The 16,500-nt window shown below is 42.8% G+C and overlaps 1 protein-coding gene across 5 annotated transcripts in view; it reads left to right on the top strand.

The window, feature by feature from the left end:
• Positions 1-13,077, top strand: part of fhod3b (formin homology 2 domain containing 3b) — a 240,357-nt gene extending 227,280 nt beyond the window's left edge. For all 5 annotated transcript variants that reach the window (XM_071396076.1, XM_071396071.1, XM_071396072.1 and 2 more), the window contains 3 exons: positions 8,193-8,388; positions 8,694-8,855; positions 9,274-13,077. In XM_071396076.1, the coding sequence (XP_071252177.1) occupies positions 8,193-8,388; positions 8,694-8,855; positions 9,274-9,356 (441 nt within the window). In that variant the 3' untranslated portion in view covers positions 9,357-13,077. The remainder of the gene's footprint in view (positions 1-8,192; positions 8,389-8,693; positions 8,856-9,273) is intronic.
• Positions 13,078-16,500: the final 3,423 nt, after the last annotated feature.

Genomic DNA, 16,500 nt, shown 5'->3' on the forward strand with positions numbered 1-16,500 from the left:
GTATTTACTGAATACTAGAGTTGCATCCAAAATGGCACTCTATTCTAGTGCATTGTATAGGGAATAGGGTGCTATTTGGGATGCAGATTAGGTATTGACAGTGTGGTTAGATGATCCAGCTACAGTAGTAGTTATCAGACTAGGTATTGACAGTGTGTTTAGATGATCCAGCTACAGTAGTAGTTATCAGACTAGGTATTGACAGTGTGTTTAGATGATCCAGCTACAGTAGTAGTTATCAGACTAGGTATTGACAGTGTGTTTAGATGATCCAGCTACAGTAGTAGTTATCAGACTAGGTATTGACAGTGTGTTTAGATGATCCAGCTACAGTAGTAGTTATCAGACTAGGTACTGACAGTGTGTTTAGATGATCCAGCTACAGTAGTAGTTATCAGACTAGGTATTGACAGTGTGTTTAGATGATCCAGCTACAGTAGTAGTTATCAGACTAGGTATTGACAGTGTGTTTAGATGATCCAGCTACAGTAGTAGTTATCAGACTAGGTATTGACAGTGTGTTTAGATGATCCAGCTACAGTAGTAGTTATCAGACTAGGTATTGACAGTGTGTTTAGATGATCCAGCTACAGTAGTAGTTATCAGACTAGGTATTGACAGTGTGTTTAGATGATCCAGCTACAGTAGTAGTTATCAGACTAGGTATTGACAGTGTGTTTAGATGATCCAGCTACAGTAGTAGTTATCAGTTGACAGTGTGTTTAGATGATCCAGCTACAGTAGTAGTTATCAGACTAGGTATTGACAGTGTGTTTAGATGATCCAGCTACAGTAGTAGTTATCAGACTAGGTATTGACAGTGTGTTTAGATGATCCAGCTACAGTAGTAGTTATCAGACTAGGTATTGACAGAGTGTTTAGATGATCCAGCTACAGTAGTAGTTATCAGACTAGGTATTGACAGTGTGTTTAGATGATCCAGCTACAGTAGTAGTTATCAGACTAGGTATTGACAGAGTGTTTAGATGATCCAGCTACAGTAGTAGTTATCAGACTAGGTATTGACAGTGTGTTTAGATGATCCAGCTACAGTAGTAGTTATCAGACTAGGTACTGACAGTGTGTTTAGATGATCCAGCTACAGTAGTAGTTATCAGACTAGGTATTGACAGTGTGGTTAGATGATCCAGCTACAGTAGTAGTTATCAGACTAGGTATTGACAGTGTGTTTAGATGATCCAGCTACAGTAGTAGTTATCAGACTAGGTATTGACAGTGTGGTTAGATGATCCAGCTACAGTAGTAGTTATCAGACTAGGTATTGACAGTGTATTTAGATGATCCAGCTACAGTAGTAGTTATCAGACTAGGTATTGACAGTGTGTTTAGATGATCCAGCTACAGTAGTAGTTATCAGACTAGGTATTGACAGTGTGTTTAGATGATCCAGCTACAGTAGTAGTTATCAGACTAGGTATTGACAGTGTGTTTAGATGATCCAGCTACAGTAGTAGTTATCAGACTAGGTATTGACAGTGTGTTTAGATGATCCAGCTACAGTAGTAGTTATCAGACTAGGTATTGACAGTGTGTTTAGATGATCCAGCTACAGTAGTAGTTATCAGACTAGGTATTGACAGTGTGGTTAGATGATCCAGCTACAGTAGTAGTTATCAGACTAGGTATTGACAGTGTGGTTAGATGATCCAGCTACAGTAGTAGTTATCAGACTAGGTATTGACAGTGTGTTTAGATGATCCAGCTACAGTAGTAGTTATCAGACTAGGTATTGACAGTGTGTTTAGATGATCCAGCTACAGTAGTAGTTATCAGACTAGGTATTGACAGAGTGTTTAGATGATCCAGCTACAGTAGTAGTTATCAGACTAGGTACTGACAGTGTGTTTAGATGATCCAGCTACAGTAGTAGTTATCAGACTAGGTATTGACAGTGTGGTTAGATGATCCAGCTACAGTAGTAGTTATCAGACTAGGTATTGACAGTGTGTTTAGATGATCCAGCTACAGTAGTAGTTATCAGACTAGGTATTGACAGTGTGGTTAGATGATCCAGCTACAGTAGTAGTTATCAGACTAGGTATTGACAGTGTGTTTAGATGATCCAGCTACAGTAGTAGTTATCAGACTAGGTATTGACAGTGTGTTTAGATGATCCAGCTACAGTAGTAGTTATCAGACTAGGTACTGACAGTGTGTTTAGATGATCCAGCTACAGTAGTAGTTATCAGACTAGGTATTGACAGTGTGGTTAGATGATCCAGCTACAGTAGTAGTTATCAGACTAGGTATTGACAGTGTGTTTAGATGATCCAGCTACAGTAGTAGTTATCAGACTAGGTATTGACCGTGTGTTTAGATGATCCAGCTACAGTAGTAGTTATCAGACTAGGTATTGACAGTGTGTTTAGATGATCCAGCTACAGTAGTAGTTATCAGACTAGGTATTGACAGTGTGTTTAGATGATCCAGCTACAGTAGTAGTTATCAGACTAGGTATTGACAGAGTGTTTAGATGATCCAGCTACAGTAGTAGTTATCAGACTAGGTATTGACAGTGTGTTTAGATGATCCAGCTACAGTAGTAGTTATCAGACTAGGTACTGACAGTGTGTTTAGATGATCCAGCTACAGTAGTAGTTATCAGACTAGGTATTGACAGTGTGGTTAGATGATCCAGCTACAGTAGTAGTTATCAGACTAGGTATTGACAGTGTGTTTAGATGATCCAGCTACAGTAGTAGTTATCAGACTAGGTATTGACAGTGTGTTTAGATGATCCAGCTACAGTAGTAGTTATCAGACTAGGTATTGACAGTGTGTTTAGATGATCCAGCTACAGTAGTAGTTATCAGACTAGGTATTGACAGTGTGTTTAGATGATCCAGCTACAGTAGTAGTTATCAGACTAGGTATTGACCGTGTGTTTAGATGATCCAGCTACAGTAGTAGTTATCAGACTAGGTATTGACAGTGTGTTTAGATGATCCAGCTACAGTAGTAGTTATCAGACTAGGTATTGACAGTGTGTTTAGATGATCCAGCTACAGTAGTAGTTATCAGACTAGGTATTGACAGTGTGTTTAGATGATCCAGCTACAGTAGTAGTTATCAGACTAGGTATTGACAGTGTGTTTAGATGATCCAGCTACAGTAGTAGTTATCAGACTAGGTATTGACAGTGTATTTAGATGATCCAGCTACAGTAGTAGTTATCAGACTAGGTATTGACAGTGTGTTTAGATGATCCAGCTACAGTAGTAGTTATCAGACTAGGTATTGACAGTGTGTTTAGATGATCCAGCTACAGTTGTAGTTATCAGACTAGGTATTGACAGTGTGTTTAGATGATCCAGCTACAGTAGTAGTTATCAGACTAGGTATTGACAGTGTGTTTAGATGATCCAGCTACAGTAGTAGTTATCAGACTAGGTATTGACAGTGTGTTTAGATGATCCAGCTACAGTAGTAGTTATCAGACTAGGTATTGACAGTGTGTTTAGATGATCCAGCTACAGTAGTAGTTATCAGACTAGGTATTGACAGTGTGTTTAGATGATCCAGCTACAGTAGTAGTTATCAGACTAGGTATTGACAGTGTGTTTAGATGATCCAGCTACAGTAGTAGTTATCAGACTAGGTATTGACAGTGTGTTTAGATGGTCCAGCTACAGTAGTAGTTATCAGACTAGGTATTGACAGTGTGTTTAGATGATCCAGCTACAGTAGTAGTTATCAGACTAGGTATTGACAGTGTGTTTAGATGATCCAGCTACAGTAGTAGTTATCAGACTAGGTATTGACAGTGTGGTTAGATGATCCAGCTACAGTAGTAGTTATCAGACTAGGTATTGACAGTGTGTTTAGATGATCCAGCTACAGTAGTAGTTATCAGACTAGGTACTGACAGTGTGTTTAGATGATCCAGCTACAGTAGTAGTTATCAGACTAGGTATTGACAGTGTGTTTAGATGATCCAGCTACAGTAGTAGTTATCAGACTAGGTATTGACAGTGTGTTTAGATGATCCAGCTACAGTAGTAGTTATCAGACTAGGTATTGACAGTGTGTTTAGATGATCCAGCTACAGTAGTAGTTATCAGACTAGGTATTGACAGTGTGTTTAGATGATCCAGCTACAGTAGTAGTTATCAGACTAGGTATTCACCGTGGTGTTTAGATGATCCAGCTACAGTAGTAGTTATCAGACTAGGTATTGACAGTGTGTTTAGATGATCCAGCTACAGTAGTAGTTATCAGACTAGGTATTGACAGTGTGTTTAGATGATCCAGCTACAGTAGTAGTTATCAGACTAGGTATTGACAGTGTGTTTAGATGATCCAGCTACAGTAGTAGTTATCAGACTAGGCAGACTAGGTATTGACAGTGTGTTTAGATGATCCAGCTACAGTAGTAGTTATCAGACTAGGTATTGACCGTGTGGTTAGATGATCCAGCTACAGTAGTAGTTATCAGACTAGGTATTGAAGTGTGTAGAGATCAGACTAGGTATTCTACAGTGTATTTAGATGATCCAGCTACAGTAGTAGTTATCAGACTAGGTATTGACAGTGTGTTTAGATGATCCAGCTACAGTAGTAGTTATCAGACTAGGTATTGACAGTGTGGTTAGATGATCCAGCTACAGTAGTAGTTATCAGACTAGGTATTGACAGTGTGGTTAGATGATCCAGCTACAGTAGTAGTTATCAGACTAGGTATTGACAGTGTGGTTAGATGATCCAGCTACAGTAGTAGTTATCAGACTAGGTATTGACAGTGTGTTTAGATGATCCAGCTACAGTAGTAGTTATCAGACTAGGTATTGACAGTGTGTTTAGATGATCCAGCTACAGTAGTAGTTATCAGACTAGGTATTGACAGTGTGTTTAGATGATCCAGCTACAGTAGTAGTTATCAGACTAGGTATTGACAGCGTGTTTAGATGATCCAGCTACAGTGAGTGGAGTTATCAGACTCAGGTATTGACAGTGTGTTTAGATGATCCAGCTACAGTAGTAGTTATCAGACTAGGTATTGACAGTGTGTTTAGATGATCCAGCTACAGTAGTAGTTATCAGACTAGGTATTGACAGTGTGTTTAGATGATCCAGCTACAGTAGTAGTTATCAGACTAGGTATTGACAGTGTGTTTAGATGATCCAGCTACAGTAGTAGTTATCAGACTAGGTATTGACAGTGTGGTTAGATGATCCAGCTACAGTAGTAGTTATCAGACTAGGTATTGACAGTGTGTTTAGATGATCCAGCTACAGTAGTAGTTATCAGACTAGGTATTGACAGTGTGTTTAGATGATCCAGCTACAGTAGTAGTTATCAGACTAGGTATTGACAGTGTGTTTAGATGATCCAGCTACAGTAGTAGTTATCAGACTAGGTATTGACAGTGTGTTTAGATGATCCAGCTACAGTAGTAGTTATCAGACTAGGTATTGACAGTGTGTTTAGATGATCCAGCTACAGTAGTAGTTATCAGACTAGGTATTGACAGTGTGTTTAGATGATCCAGCTACAGTAGTAGTTATCAGACTAGGTATTGACAGTGTGTTTAGATGATCCAGCTACAGTAGTAGTTATCAGACTAGGTATTGACAGTGTGTTTAGATGATCCAGCTACAGTAGTAGTTATCAGACTAGGTATTGACAGTGTGTTTAGATGATCCAGCTACAGTAGTAGTTATCAGACTAGGTATTGACAGTGTGTTTAGATGATCCAGCTACAGTAGTAGTTATCAGACTAGGTATTGACAGTGTGTTTAGATGATCCAGCTACAGTAGTAGTTATCAGACTAGGTATTGACAGTGTGTTTAGATGATCCAGCTACAGTAGTAGTTATCAGACTAGGTATTGACAGTGTGTTTAGATGATCCAGCTACAGTAGTAGTTATCAGACTAGGTATTGACAGTGTGTTTAGATGATCCAGCTACAGTAGTAGTTATCAGACTAGGTATTGACAGTGTGTTTAGATGATCCAGCTACAGTAGTAGTTATCAGACTAGGTATTGACAGTGTGTTTAGATGATCCAGCTACAGTAGTAGTTATCAGACTAGGTATTGACAGTGTGTTTAGATGATCCAGCTACAGTAGTAGTTATCAGACTAGGTATTGACAGTGTGTTTAGATGATCCAGCTACAGTAGTAGTTATCAGACTAGGTATTGACAGTGTGTTTAGATGATCCAGCTACAGTAGTAGTTATCAGACTAGGTATTGACAGTGTGTTTAGATGATCCAGCTACAGTAGTAGTTATCAGACTAGGTATTGACAGTGTGGTTAGATGATCCAGCTACAGTAGTAGTTATCAGACTAGGTATTGACAGTGTGTTTAGATGATCCAGCTACAGTAGTAGTTATCAGACTAGGTATTGACAGTGTATTTAGATGATCCAGCTACAGTAGTAGTTATCAGACTAGGTATTGACAGTGTGTTTAGATGATCCAGCTACAGTAGTAGTTATCAGACTAGGTATTGACAGTGTGTTTAGATGATCCAGCTACAGTAGTAGTTATCAGACTAGGTATTGACAGTGTGTTTAGATGATCCAGCTACAGTAGTAGTTATCAGACTAGGTATTGACAGTGTGGTTAGATGATCCAGCTACAGTAGTAGTTATCAGACTAGGTATTGACAGTGTGTTTAGATGATCCAGCTACAGTAGTAGTTATCAGACTAGGTATTGACAGTGTATTTAGATGATCCAGCTACAGTAGTAGTTATCAGACTAGGTATTGACAGTGTGTTTAGATGATCCAGCTACAGTAGTAGTTATCAGACTAGGTATTGACAGTGTGTTTAGATGATCCAGCTACAGTAGTAGTTATCAGACTAGGTATTGACAGTGTGTTTAGATGATCCAGCTACAGTAGTAGTTATCAGACTAGGTATTGACAGTGTGTTTAGATGATCCAGCTACAGTAGTAGTTATCAGACTAGGTAGAAGAATCTCACAAGGATTGTAAAACAAGGACATATCAGACAAGGCTTAAGGGTTAGAATTAGAATTAGGGGTTTGATGTTAGGTGAAGGGTTAGGTTCATGTTTAGGGAAAATAGGATAAATAGTGTGCGTGCGTGTGTGTGAGAGAGAGAGAGAGATAGGTAGGCTATGGAAGTTCTGTTCACTGCAAGTCCACAGACAAGGGAAGCAGGGTAGCCCAAACTCAAACCAGACCCCGGGGGGTCAGAATCCACAGACAAGGGAAGCAGGGTAGGCCAAACTCTAACCAGACCCCGGGGGGTCAGAATCCACAGACAAGGGAAGCAGGGTAGGCCAAACTCTAACCAGACCCCGGGGGGTCAGAATCCACAGACAAGGGAAGCAGGGTAGGCCAAACTCTAACCAGACCCCGGGGGGTCAGAATCCACAGACAAGGGAAGCAGGGTAGGCCAAACTCTAACCAGACCCCGGGGGGTCAGAATCCACAGACAAGCACTTCCTGATAAAACCTAATCCTGGGGAGTAGACCTCATGAGAACCAGAGAATCATCTCTTAAAAAACAATGAGGTCTACATGAGAGTCTGAGTCCTAAATGCCACCCTATTCCTTATATAGTATAGTGTACTTCATTTGACCAGAGTCCTGGTCTAAAATAGTGCACTATAAAAGGAATAGGGTTCCATTTGGGATGAAGCCTCACTCTGCTGACCAGGATCAGCTTACACAGCTCTGTTTGTTCTATAATGTAACCAAGATGGCGATCACCATCAACAGGGAAGAAATCAGCAGGTTTCAATACAGATGGTTAGGTTTTACTTCACTGTATGTGATGTATAGGTTCATAAGACGGTCGTCACATAGCGCTGACAACTTAGGTCTAAGTAAGGTTAACTTATGACTAATAAGTTATGACAAAGACCTGTGGTGAATGTGGGGGGTGGCGGGTGTTGTTGGTTTGTTTGTTTGTTGCAGATACTAAATAAATATGGCTTCTGTTTGTGGGATACAATTTTTAAAAGTGCATGCAGCATGTGACCATTTAAATATAGCTCCCATGCTGTTGGTCAGGAGAATACTGTATAGAACTGTGATTAAGCCAGAATGGATTTGTATGTCGTTGTTTTCTAGTTGTTTTCTAATTGAGTGCTCTTAATGGTGCCAGAGCATGATGACTAATTGAACCATTTTCGTAGATAGATTTAGGAAATTTAATCTCTAACCTAGCTCTTCTCTCCTAATCCACCCCACAGGATGGAAAGTTTGGCGGTAGCGCCCCGGGGCCTGTAAGCCAGGAGGGCGTGCTGACGCAGGGTCTGCAGTACGCAGAGGAAGCAGCGGAGCATGAGAACATGAAGGCAGTGCTGAAGAGCAGTTTGCAGGGCTGCAGTGACAGTGGAGCGTCCACCGTGCCAGGCCTACGTACACGCACCAGAGCCAGCAGACCAGGTCAGTCTGACAGACCACTACCTTCACACAACTCCTGTAAAAAAGGGAAACTTCTGAAGGACTTTTTTTTTTTTTTTTTACAACCGCCAGCTCTACTACACCTGAGGTTGATTCTGTCTGTCCTTCTCTTCTCTCCTTCTCTTCTCTCCTTTTCTCCTTGTCTTCTCTCCTTGTCTTCTCTCCTTCTCTTTCTCTCCTTCTCTTTCTCTCCTTGTCTTCTCTACTTCTCTTCTTGTTTTCTCTCCTTCTCGTCTCTCCTTCTCTTATCTCCTTGTCTTCTCTCCTATCCTTGTCTTCTCTCCTAGGCCGTGTGGGTCCTTGGGGCTCATCAGTGATTGAAGACCCACCTAATTGCACAGACGCTGCAGATGAGATCATGGAGCGCATCGTCAGGTCAGCCACTCAGGGGCCCAGGACACGGACAGAGCCTCGCGAGAGGAAGAGGTCCAGAGCCAACCGCAAGTCACGTGAGTCAGAGGGGCTTTTTACAGTAACAAAATATTTGAAGTAAGAGTTGCCTTTGTTTGACATCAGATTTGTAACTTTTCTTTTTACAGTATCCTTACATTAGCTTTGGATGTGGTGTGGCCAAAGGTTTAACTGCCCCCGACATCTGACTGTGGACATTCTGTCAGTGTTAATGCACACTATCTTATTTTCCAGCATCACCTGAGGAGTGATACAGTTCAACAACACAGTACTACAGTAAATACATCCAGTTCTATTTAAACCTCTTCATGACTCTCTCTCTCTCTCTCTCTCTCTCTCTCTCTCTCTCTCTCTCTCTCTCTCTCTCTCTCTCTCTCTCTCTCTCTCTCTCTCTCTCTCTCTCTCTCTCTCTCTCTCTCTCTCTCTCTCTCTCTCTCTCTCTCTCTCTCTCTCTAGTGAGAAGAACACTGAAAAGCGGTCTGACGCCAGAGGAGGCCAATGCCTTGGGGTTGTCCAGTGGTTCAGAGATGGCTGTGTGACAGGAAGAGAAGTAGAGCTGGATCCGGCAGCACAGCACACACAGACACCTGGGAAACCCTCTTACCGCCCTTCACTGACCCCTGACCTCTAACCCCTGCTCATCCAGCCAGCCCGTCAACCGCTGCACCATAGCTTAGCTTGGTATTTCCCCTGGTTCAGCTTTATGATGACTGTAGCTCACCTTTCTGTCTGTGGTTTGTGCAGGTAGCTGTGACACAGTGTGTCACCTGGTTAAGATGGTAAACAATGTTCAGGAAGAGACCATGAGGAATATGGTCCTCACCCAGGATAATAGATGGTTTTCAGTGGTATTGGTATAGGGGCAGGTGAAGGGGTTGAGTGATCCAGCTGACCCAGCTCCACACACACACACTCAGGTAAAGTTCAGCATCCAAACCACTACACTATGCTGCTGTGCCAACGTGAGTGCTTCTTAATCCTGTTGTTCCAATCAGTTGTTTCTCCTGACCTTTGAATATGAGGCTGAGGCCTTTGAGGAACAGCTCCCATCCCAACTGTAAGTCTTAATCACTTGATGAAGTCCACAGTGACCACATGACTAGTGGTGAATCTCAGTTGTATTTCCTTGATTACTCGTGTCTTCTATCCTCACCTGTCTATACAAGGCATTGGAGGACTAGATCTGAGGTTCCTCCTCCCTAACCTTTTCCTCAATTGAGATTCACCCTAAGATTGAACGATACAAACTGAGACGAACCTACACAGAAGACCTTTAGCCTCAGGACTTCTAAAGGGAGGGACATGCGAGTGCTTGAATCACTGTGGACTTGTGTCTGAACCAAAAAGGCCTCGGAGTTGAATATTGACGCTAAAGAAGTTAGCATTGATGCTAAAGACGTTAGCATTGATGTTAAAGACGTTAGCATTGATGCTATCTATCCCCACTTATGATGAGCATGTGTGTTGGGCTTGGTGTCAGACAGTATTTTTAGTTCGAACAATTTTTGTTTATATAAAAAAAATGTCTGTGTCCACAGGCTGTTTTGTTCTACTATACTACTGTGGTAGTTTTTTGGTTTTAAAATACTTTAATGCGTGAGAAAAAGGTGCTCAGAGAAGGAATATTTGCACTGGATGTAGAAGTTGGATATTTAGAGGAAAGGAAGGTGAAATCCTTGACACACACTGATGTACCAATCAGATATCAGATGAATTCAAGAATTCACCAGATAGAACCAGTAATGAGACAGTAGCACAACTGATTATACACTCTAATTTTGGAGGAAAAGTGAACAGATTCCTTTGACTTTTGCAAACTAAAACGTTTCCAATTGTGCATGTTGTTGATTCAGTTGGATTTGATAGAGATGGAACAAAGTGGAATTCCAAGAGGACACACCATGATGTGTTAAGAGGGAAGGTATCATTTACTACATACAATTGAATTACTGGATTCCACTTTTAAAAAACACATAGCATATCAGAGTCATCAACTTTGATGAGAACAGTCTGTGAGCTGACAAGTGTACAGAAGGGACGATGCTACTGGGTCCAGACAGACTGACGTCTGTCAATCACGCGAAGCGAATGTTCCAGCTTTAACCTATAGGCCTACCTACAACATACATGTTCCAGCTTTAGCCTATAGGCCTGCCTAGTACCTATAATTGCACACGTGTTGCATGCATGACACCAGTGTTACGCAAGCTCCTGCTGTTCGCTGCAAAGCCTTTCTTCTATGGTTGAGACACACTTATTGTGGAGTGTTAGAACTGACTGGGAGATATATTTACACTAGTTACATTTACGTACTCTCTCTCTACTCTCTGTGTCAAAGAGTTAGGCAACATTTAAGATTTTGTTTTCAAGTAAGAGATGAATAATAGGTTATTATAGAAAAACGATATGAGCTTCAACTGAATGAGTGCCTTTTATAGACAAGTCTATTTATTCAGTCATGTTCAGGGAGATATTTGTTACAGAAAATGTTACTGTGTGTAATGAAAGGACTTCCTCCTTAGGTCAATTCAACAGCTGTGACTTCCTGTTTTCATTCTTTCCTAGATGAATACATTTCAGTACTATGTTCCATGGCTTTATGTCTTGGAAACAGTTCTCCTCTTCCATTTGAGCATTGCGGTTTTATTTTGAATCACAACTAAACTAGGGTTATAGCTGATTGTCTAATGACAATATTTCCATTTTAGCAGTTTTGTCACAAAAAATGTTCTACAAAAAGATATTAGTTGTTTCCATTTGCCTTAATGTAGAATTAGGGCATATAGTATATCTGAACTTTCCTACACTGTTGACTTTTATTGAGGTGTAGTGGTTACAGTCAGCTAGCTAGCTAGTTTTTTAAAGTGCATAATTCCAGTTTACATTTGGAATTGTGTAGAGAGTTGTATGATGATTCTACACAGTCACAAACATTCACTGTGATGGAAACAGCCATTGTCGACTAAACATGAAAGAATATATGCTTGCAGCAACACAAGCCACAACATAACAGTCACACACCTATATGTCTTTCTCATGGAGAACTTACAATTTGGTATGAAACTATCCAGCACCTTATACACCATTTGTAGCATGCATCTTTTACTGAGGACAACCAGAATATTAACAGTGACAAAGTATATTCTTTCAGCCTTTTTCTCAGATGGTCATTTTGAGTATTGTAACTCTGAGTACATGTAAAGTAATAATGGGGGAAGAATGCTGTAAAATTATGTAAAAGTCACAACGATGTGTTTTATGTCTTTCAATTGTTGGTATTTTGTATAGAATAGTGTATTATAGGTTAAACAAAGCAGTGTTATTCTATGGAAATTGTAATTTAAGTGATAACCAAACCATGCATGGTTTAAAAAAAATGTCTACAGATGTGGCGTGTTATGGATAAAGGGAGATTGATTTGATTTGAATGCTCAGAGGCTTAGCATTTGGTATGTTTGATTGTTTTTCCTCTGCACATGACTTGAAACACATTAGGATAGACGGAGAGGTCGATGTAACCAGCTAGGGCTGGATTCAATCTGTATCGCTGAAGTTCAGCGTTTTAGCGTGATTGAAAATGTTCCTGCATTAGCATAGACTGCATTCATGGTAAACACTGCATATGTCGACGCAATCTGTAACGCTTCAGCCCCTAGTACTCCTATGGAACCTTCAGCAACCTTTCATTACATTGCACTCAATAAAACACGGTTTGTGTCCCAAATGGCACCCTATTCCCTATATAGTGCACAACTTTTTTTTTTTTACCAGGGCCCATAGAGTTCAAAAGTAGTGCACTGTGTAGGGAATAGGGAGCCATTTGGGATGCACACCCATGTTTTCTGTGATTGGCTATATTATCTCCTTCTCACCCACTGCTGTACTGTAAGTCAGTGTGGGACTTGGACACAAGCACATCCAGACTCTGTGAGCTTTTCTTGCGTCTTCGCCCCTCCAACAACAACTGTATGTATGAACATCTTGCAATTAAAGGTCTCTTAAGAAACATTCAGAGACACTGTGTGAATTCTGTTGTGTGAGGGGGAAAAACATCTGATTCTTTGTTAAATGTGTTCTGGTAATAATCCCAGAGCAACTATTAGTAGTCTGGCCCTATACTGTATCTGATGTAGTATACTGAATTCATGTCCATCATTTTCACTCCTGTCAATGATGTTACACCTGGAACCCTGTCCCCCTGGCTGCACTGTAGCCTAGAGTTGTCTACATGTGACCAATAAAATCTGATACCTAAAAGTACTCGTTACATTTTGAATGCTTAGCAGGACAGGAAAATGGTCCAACTCACGCACTTAACTAGAACATCCCTGGTAATCCCTACTACCTCTGATCTGGCGGACTCACTAAATGCTTTGTTTGTAAATGATGTCTGAGTGTTGGAGTGTGCCCCTGGCTATCCATAAATTAAAAACAAGAAAATTGTGCCGTCTGGTTTGCATAATATAAGGAATTTGAAATGATTTATACTTTTAATACTTAAGTATATTTTAGCAATTACATTTACTTTTGATACTAAAGTACTTTTAAAACCAAATACTTTTTGACTTTTACTCAAGTAGTATTTTAATGGGTGACTCACTTTTACTTGAGTCATTTTCTATTAAGGTATCTTTACTTTTACTCAAGTATGACAATGTGGTACTTTTTCCACCACTGCCAACAGAGGGGGTATGGGACAAGGCTAACCAACAGGGAGGGTATGGGACAAGGCTAACCAACAGAGAGGGTATGGGACAAGGCTAACCAACAGACAGGGCTAACCAACAGGGAGGGTATGGGACAAGGCTAACCAACAGGGAGGGTATGGGACAAGGCTAACCAACAGGGAGGGTATGGGACAAGGCTAATCAACAGAGAGGGTATGGGACAAGGCTAACCAACAGAGAGGGTATGGGACAAGGCTAACCAACAGAGGGGGTATGGGACAAGGCTAACCAACAGACAGGGCTAACCAACAGGGAGGGTATGGGACAAGGCTAACCAACAGGGAGGGTATGGGACAAGGCTAACCAACAGACAGGGCTAACCAACAGGGAGGGTATGGGACAAGGCTAACCAACAGAGAGGGTATGGGACAAGGCTAACCAACAGGGAGGGTACGGGACAAGGCTAACCAACAGGGAGGGTACGGGACAAGGCTAACCAACAGAGAGGGTATGGGACAAGGCTAACCAACAGGGAGGGTATGAGACAAGACTAACCAACAGGGAGGGTATGGGACAAGGCTAACCAACAGAGAGGGTATGGGACAAGGCTAACCAACAGAGAGGGTATGGGACAAGGCTAACCAACAGGGAGGGTATGGGACAAGGCTAACCAACAGGGAGGGTATGGGACAAGGCTAACCAACAGAGGGGGTACGGGACAAGGCTAACCAACAGAGAGGGTATGGTACAAGGCTAACCAACAGAGAGGGTATGGGACAAGGCTAACCAACAGAGAGGGTATGGGACAAGGCTAACCAACAGAGAGGGTATGGGACAAGGCTAACCAACAGAGAGGGTATGGGACAAGGCTAACCAACAGAGAGGGTATGAGACAAGACTAACCAACAGGGAGGGTACGGGACAAGGCTAACCAACAGAGAGGGTATGAGACAAGACTAACCAACAGGGAGGGTATGGGACAAGGCTAACCAACAGAGAGGGTATGGGACAAGGCTAACCAACAGAGAGGGTATGGGACAAGGCTAACCAACAGAGAGGGTATGAGACAAGACTAACCAACAGGGAGGGTATGGGACAAGGCTAACCAACAGAGAGGGTATGAGACAAGACTAACCAACAGGGAGGGTATGGGACAAGGCTAACCAACAGAGAGGGCTAACCAACAGGGAGGGTATGGGACAAGGCTAACCAACAGAGAGGGTATGGGACAAGGCTAACCAACAGAGAGGGCTAATCAACAGGGAGGGTATGGGACAAGGCTAACCAACAGAGAGGGCTAATCAACAGGGAGGGTATGGGACAAGGCTAACCAACAGAGAGGGCTAATCAACAGGGAGGGTATGGGACAAGGCTAACCAACAGAGAGGGCTAATCAACAGGGAGGGTATGGGACAAGGCTAACCAACAGAGAGGGCTAACCAACAGGGAGGGTATGGGACAAGGCTAACCAACAGAGAGGGTATGGGACAAGGCTAACCAACAGAGAGGGTATGGGACAAGGCTAACCAACAGAGAGGGTATGGGACAAGGCTAACCAACAGAGAGGGTATGGGACAAGGCTAACCAACAGAGAGGGCTAACCAGCAGGGAGAGTATGGGACAAGGCTAACCAACAGAGAGGGTATGGGACAAGGCTAACCAACAGAGAGGGTATGGGACAAGGCTAACCAACAGAGAGGGTATGGGACAAGGCTAACCAACAGAGAGGGTATGGGACAAGGCTAACCAACAGAGAGGGTATGGGACAAGGCTAACCAACAGAGAGGGTATGGGACAAGGCTAACCAACAAGGAGGGTATGGGACAAGGCAAACCAACAAGGAGGGTATGGGACAAGGCTAACCAACAGAGGGTGTATGGGACAGGGCTAACCAACAGAGAGGGTACGGGACAAGGCTAACCAACAGAGAGGGAACGGGACAAGGCTAACCAACAGAAAGGGAACGGGACAAGGCTAACCAACAGAGAGGGAACGGGACAAGGCTAACCAACAGAGAGGGAACGGGACAAGGCTAACCAACAGAGAGGGAACGGGACAAGGCTAACCAACAGAGAGGGAACGGGACAAGGCTAACCAACAGAGAGGGTACGGGACAAGGCTAACCAACAGAGAGGGTACGGGACAAGGCTAACCAACAGAGAGGGTACGGGACAAGGCTAACCAACAGAGAGGGTACGGGACAAGGCTAACCAACAGAGAGGGTACGGGACAAGGCTAACCAACAGAGAGGGTACGGGACAAGGCTAACCAACAGAGAGGGTATGGGACAAGGCTAACCAACAGAGAGGGTACGGGACAAGGCTACCCAACAGAGAGGGTACGGGACAAGGCTACCCAACAGAGAGGGTATGGGACAAGGCTAACCAACAGAGAGGGTATGGGACAAGGCTAACCAACAGGGAGAGTATGGGACAAGGCTAACCAACAGGGAGGGTACGGGACAAGGCTAACCAACAGAGAGGGAACGGGACAAGGCTAACCAACAGAGAGGGAACGGGACAAGGCTAACCAACAGAGAGGGAACGGGACAAGGCTAACCAACAGAGAGGGTACGGGACAAGGCTAACCAACAGAGAGGGTACGGGACAAGGCTAACCAGCAGGGAGGGTATGGTACAAGGCTAACCAACAGAGAGGGTATGGGACAAGGCTAACCAACAGAGAGGGTATGGGACAAGGCTAACCAACAGAGAGGGTATGGGACAAGGCTAACCAACAGAGAGGGTATGGGACAAGGCTAACCAACAGAGAGGGTATGGGACAAGGCTAACCAACAGAGAGGGTATGGGACAAGGCAAACCAACAAGGAGGGTATGGGACAAGGCAAACCAACAAGGAGGGTATGGGACAAGGCTAACCAACAGAGGGTGTATGGGACAGGGCTAACCAACAGAGAGGGTACGGGACAAGGCTAACCAACAGAGAGGGAACGGGACAAGGCTAACCAACAGAGAGGGAACGGGACAAGGCTAACCAACAGAGAGGGAACGGGACAA

The sequence above is a fragment of the Salvelinus alpinus genome, chromosome 4 (assembly GCF_045679555.1).
Source record: "Salvelinus alpinus chromosome 4, SLU_Salpinus.1, whole genome shotgun sequence".
NCBI lineage: Eukaryota > Metazoa > Chordata > Actinopteri > Salmoniformes > Salmonidae > Salvelinus > Salvelinus alpinus.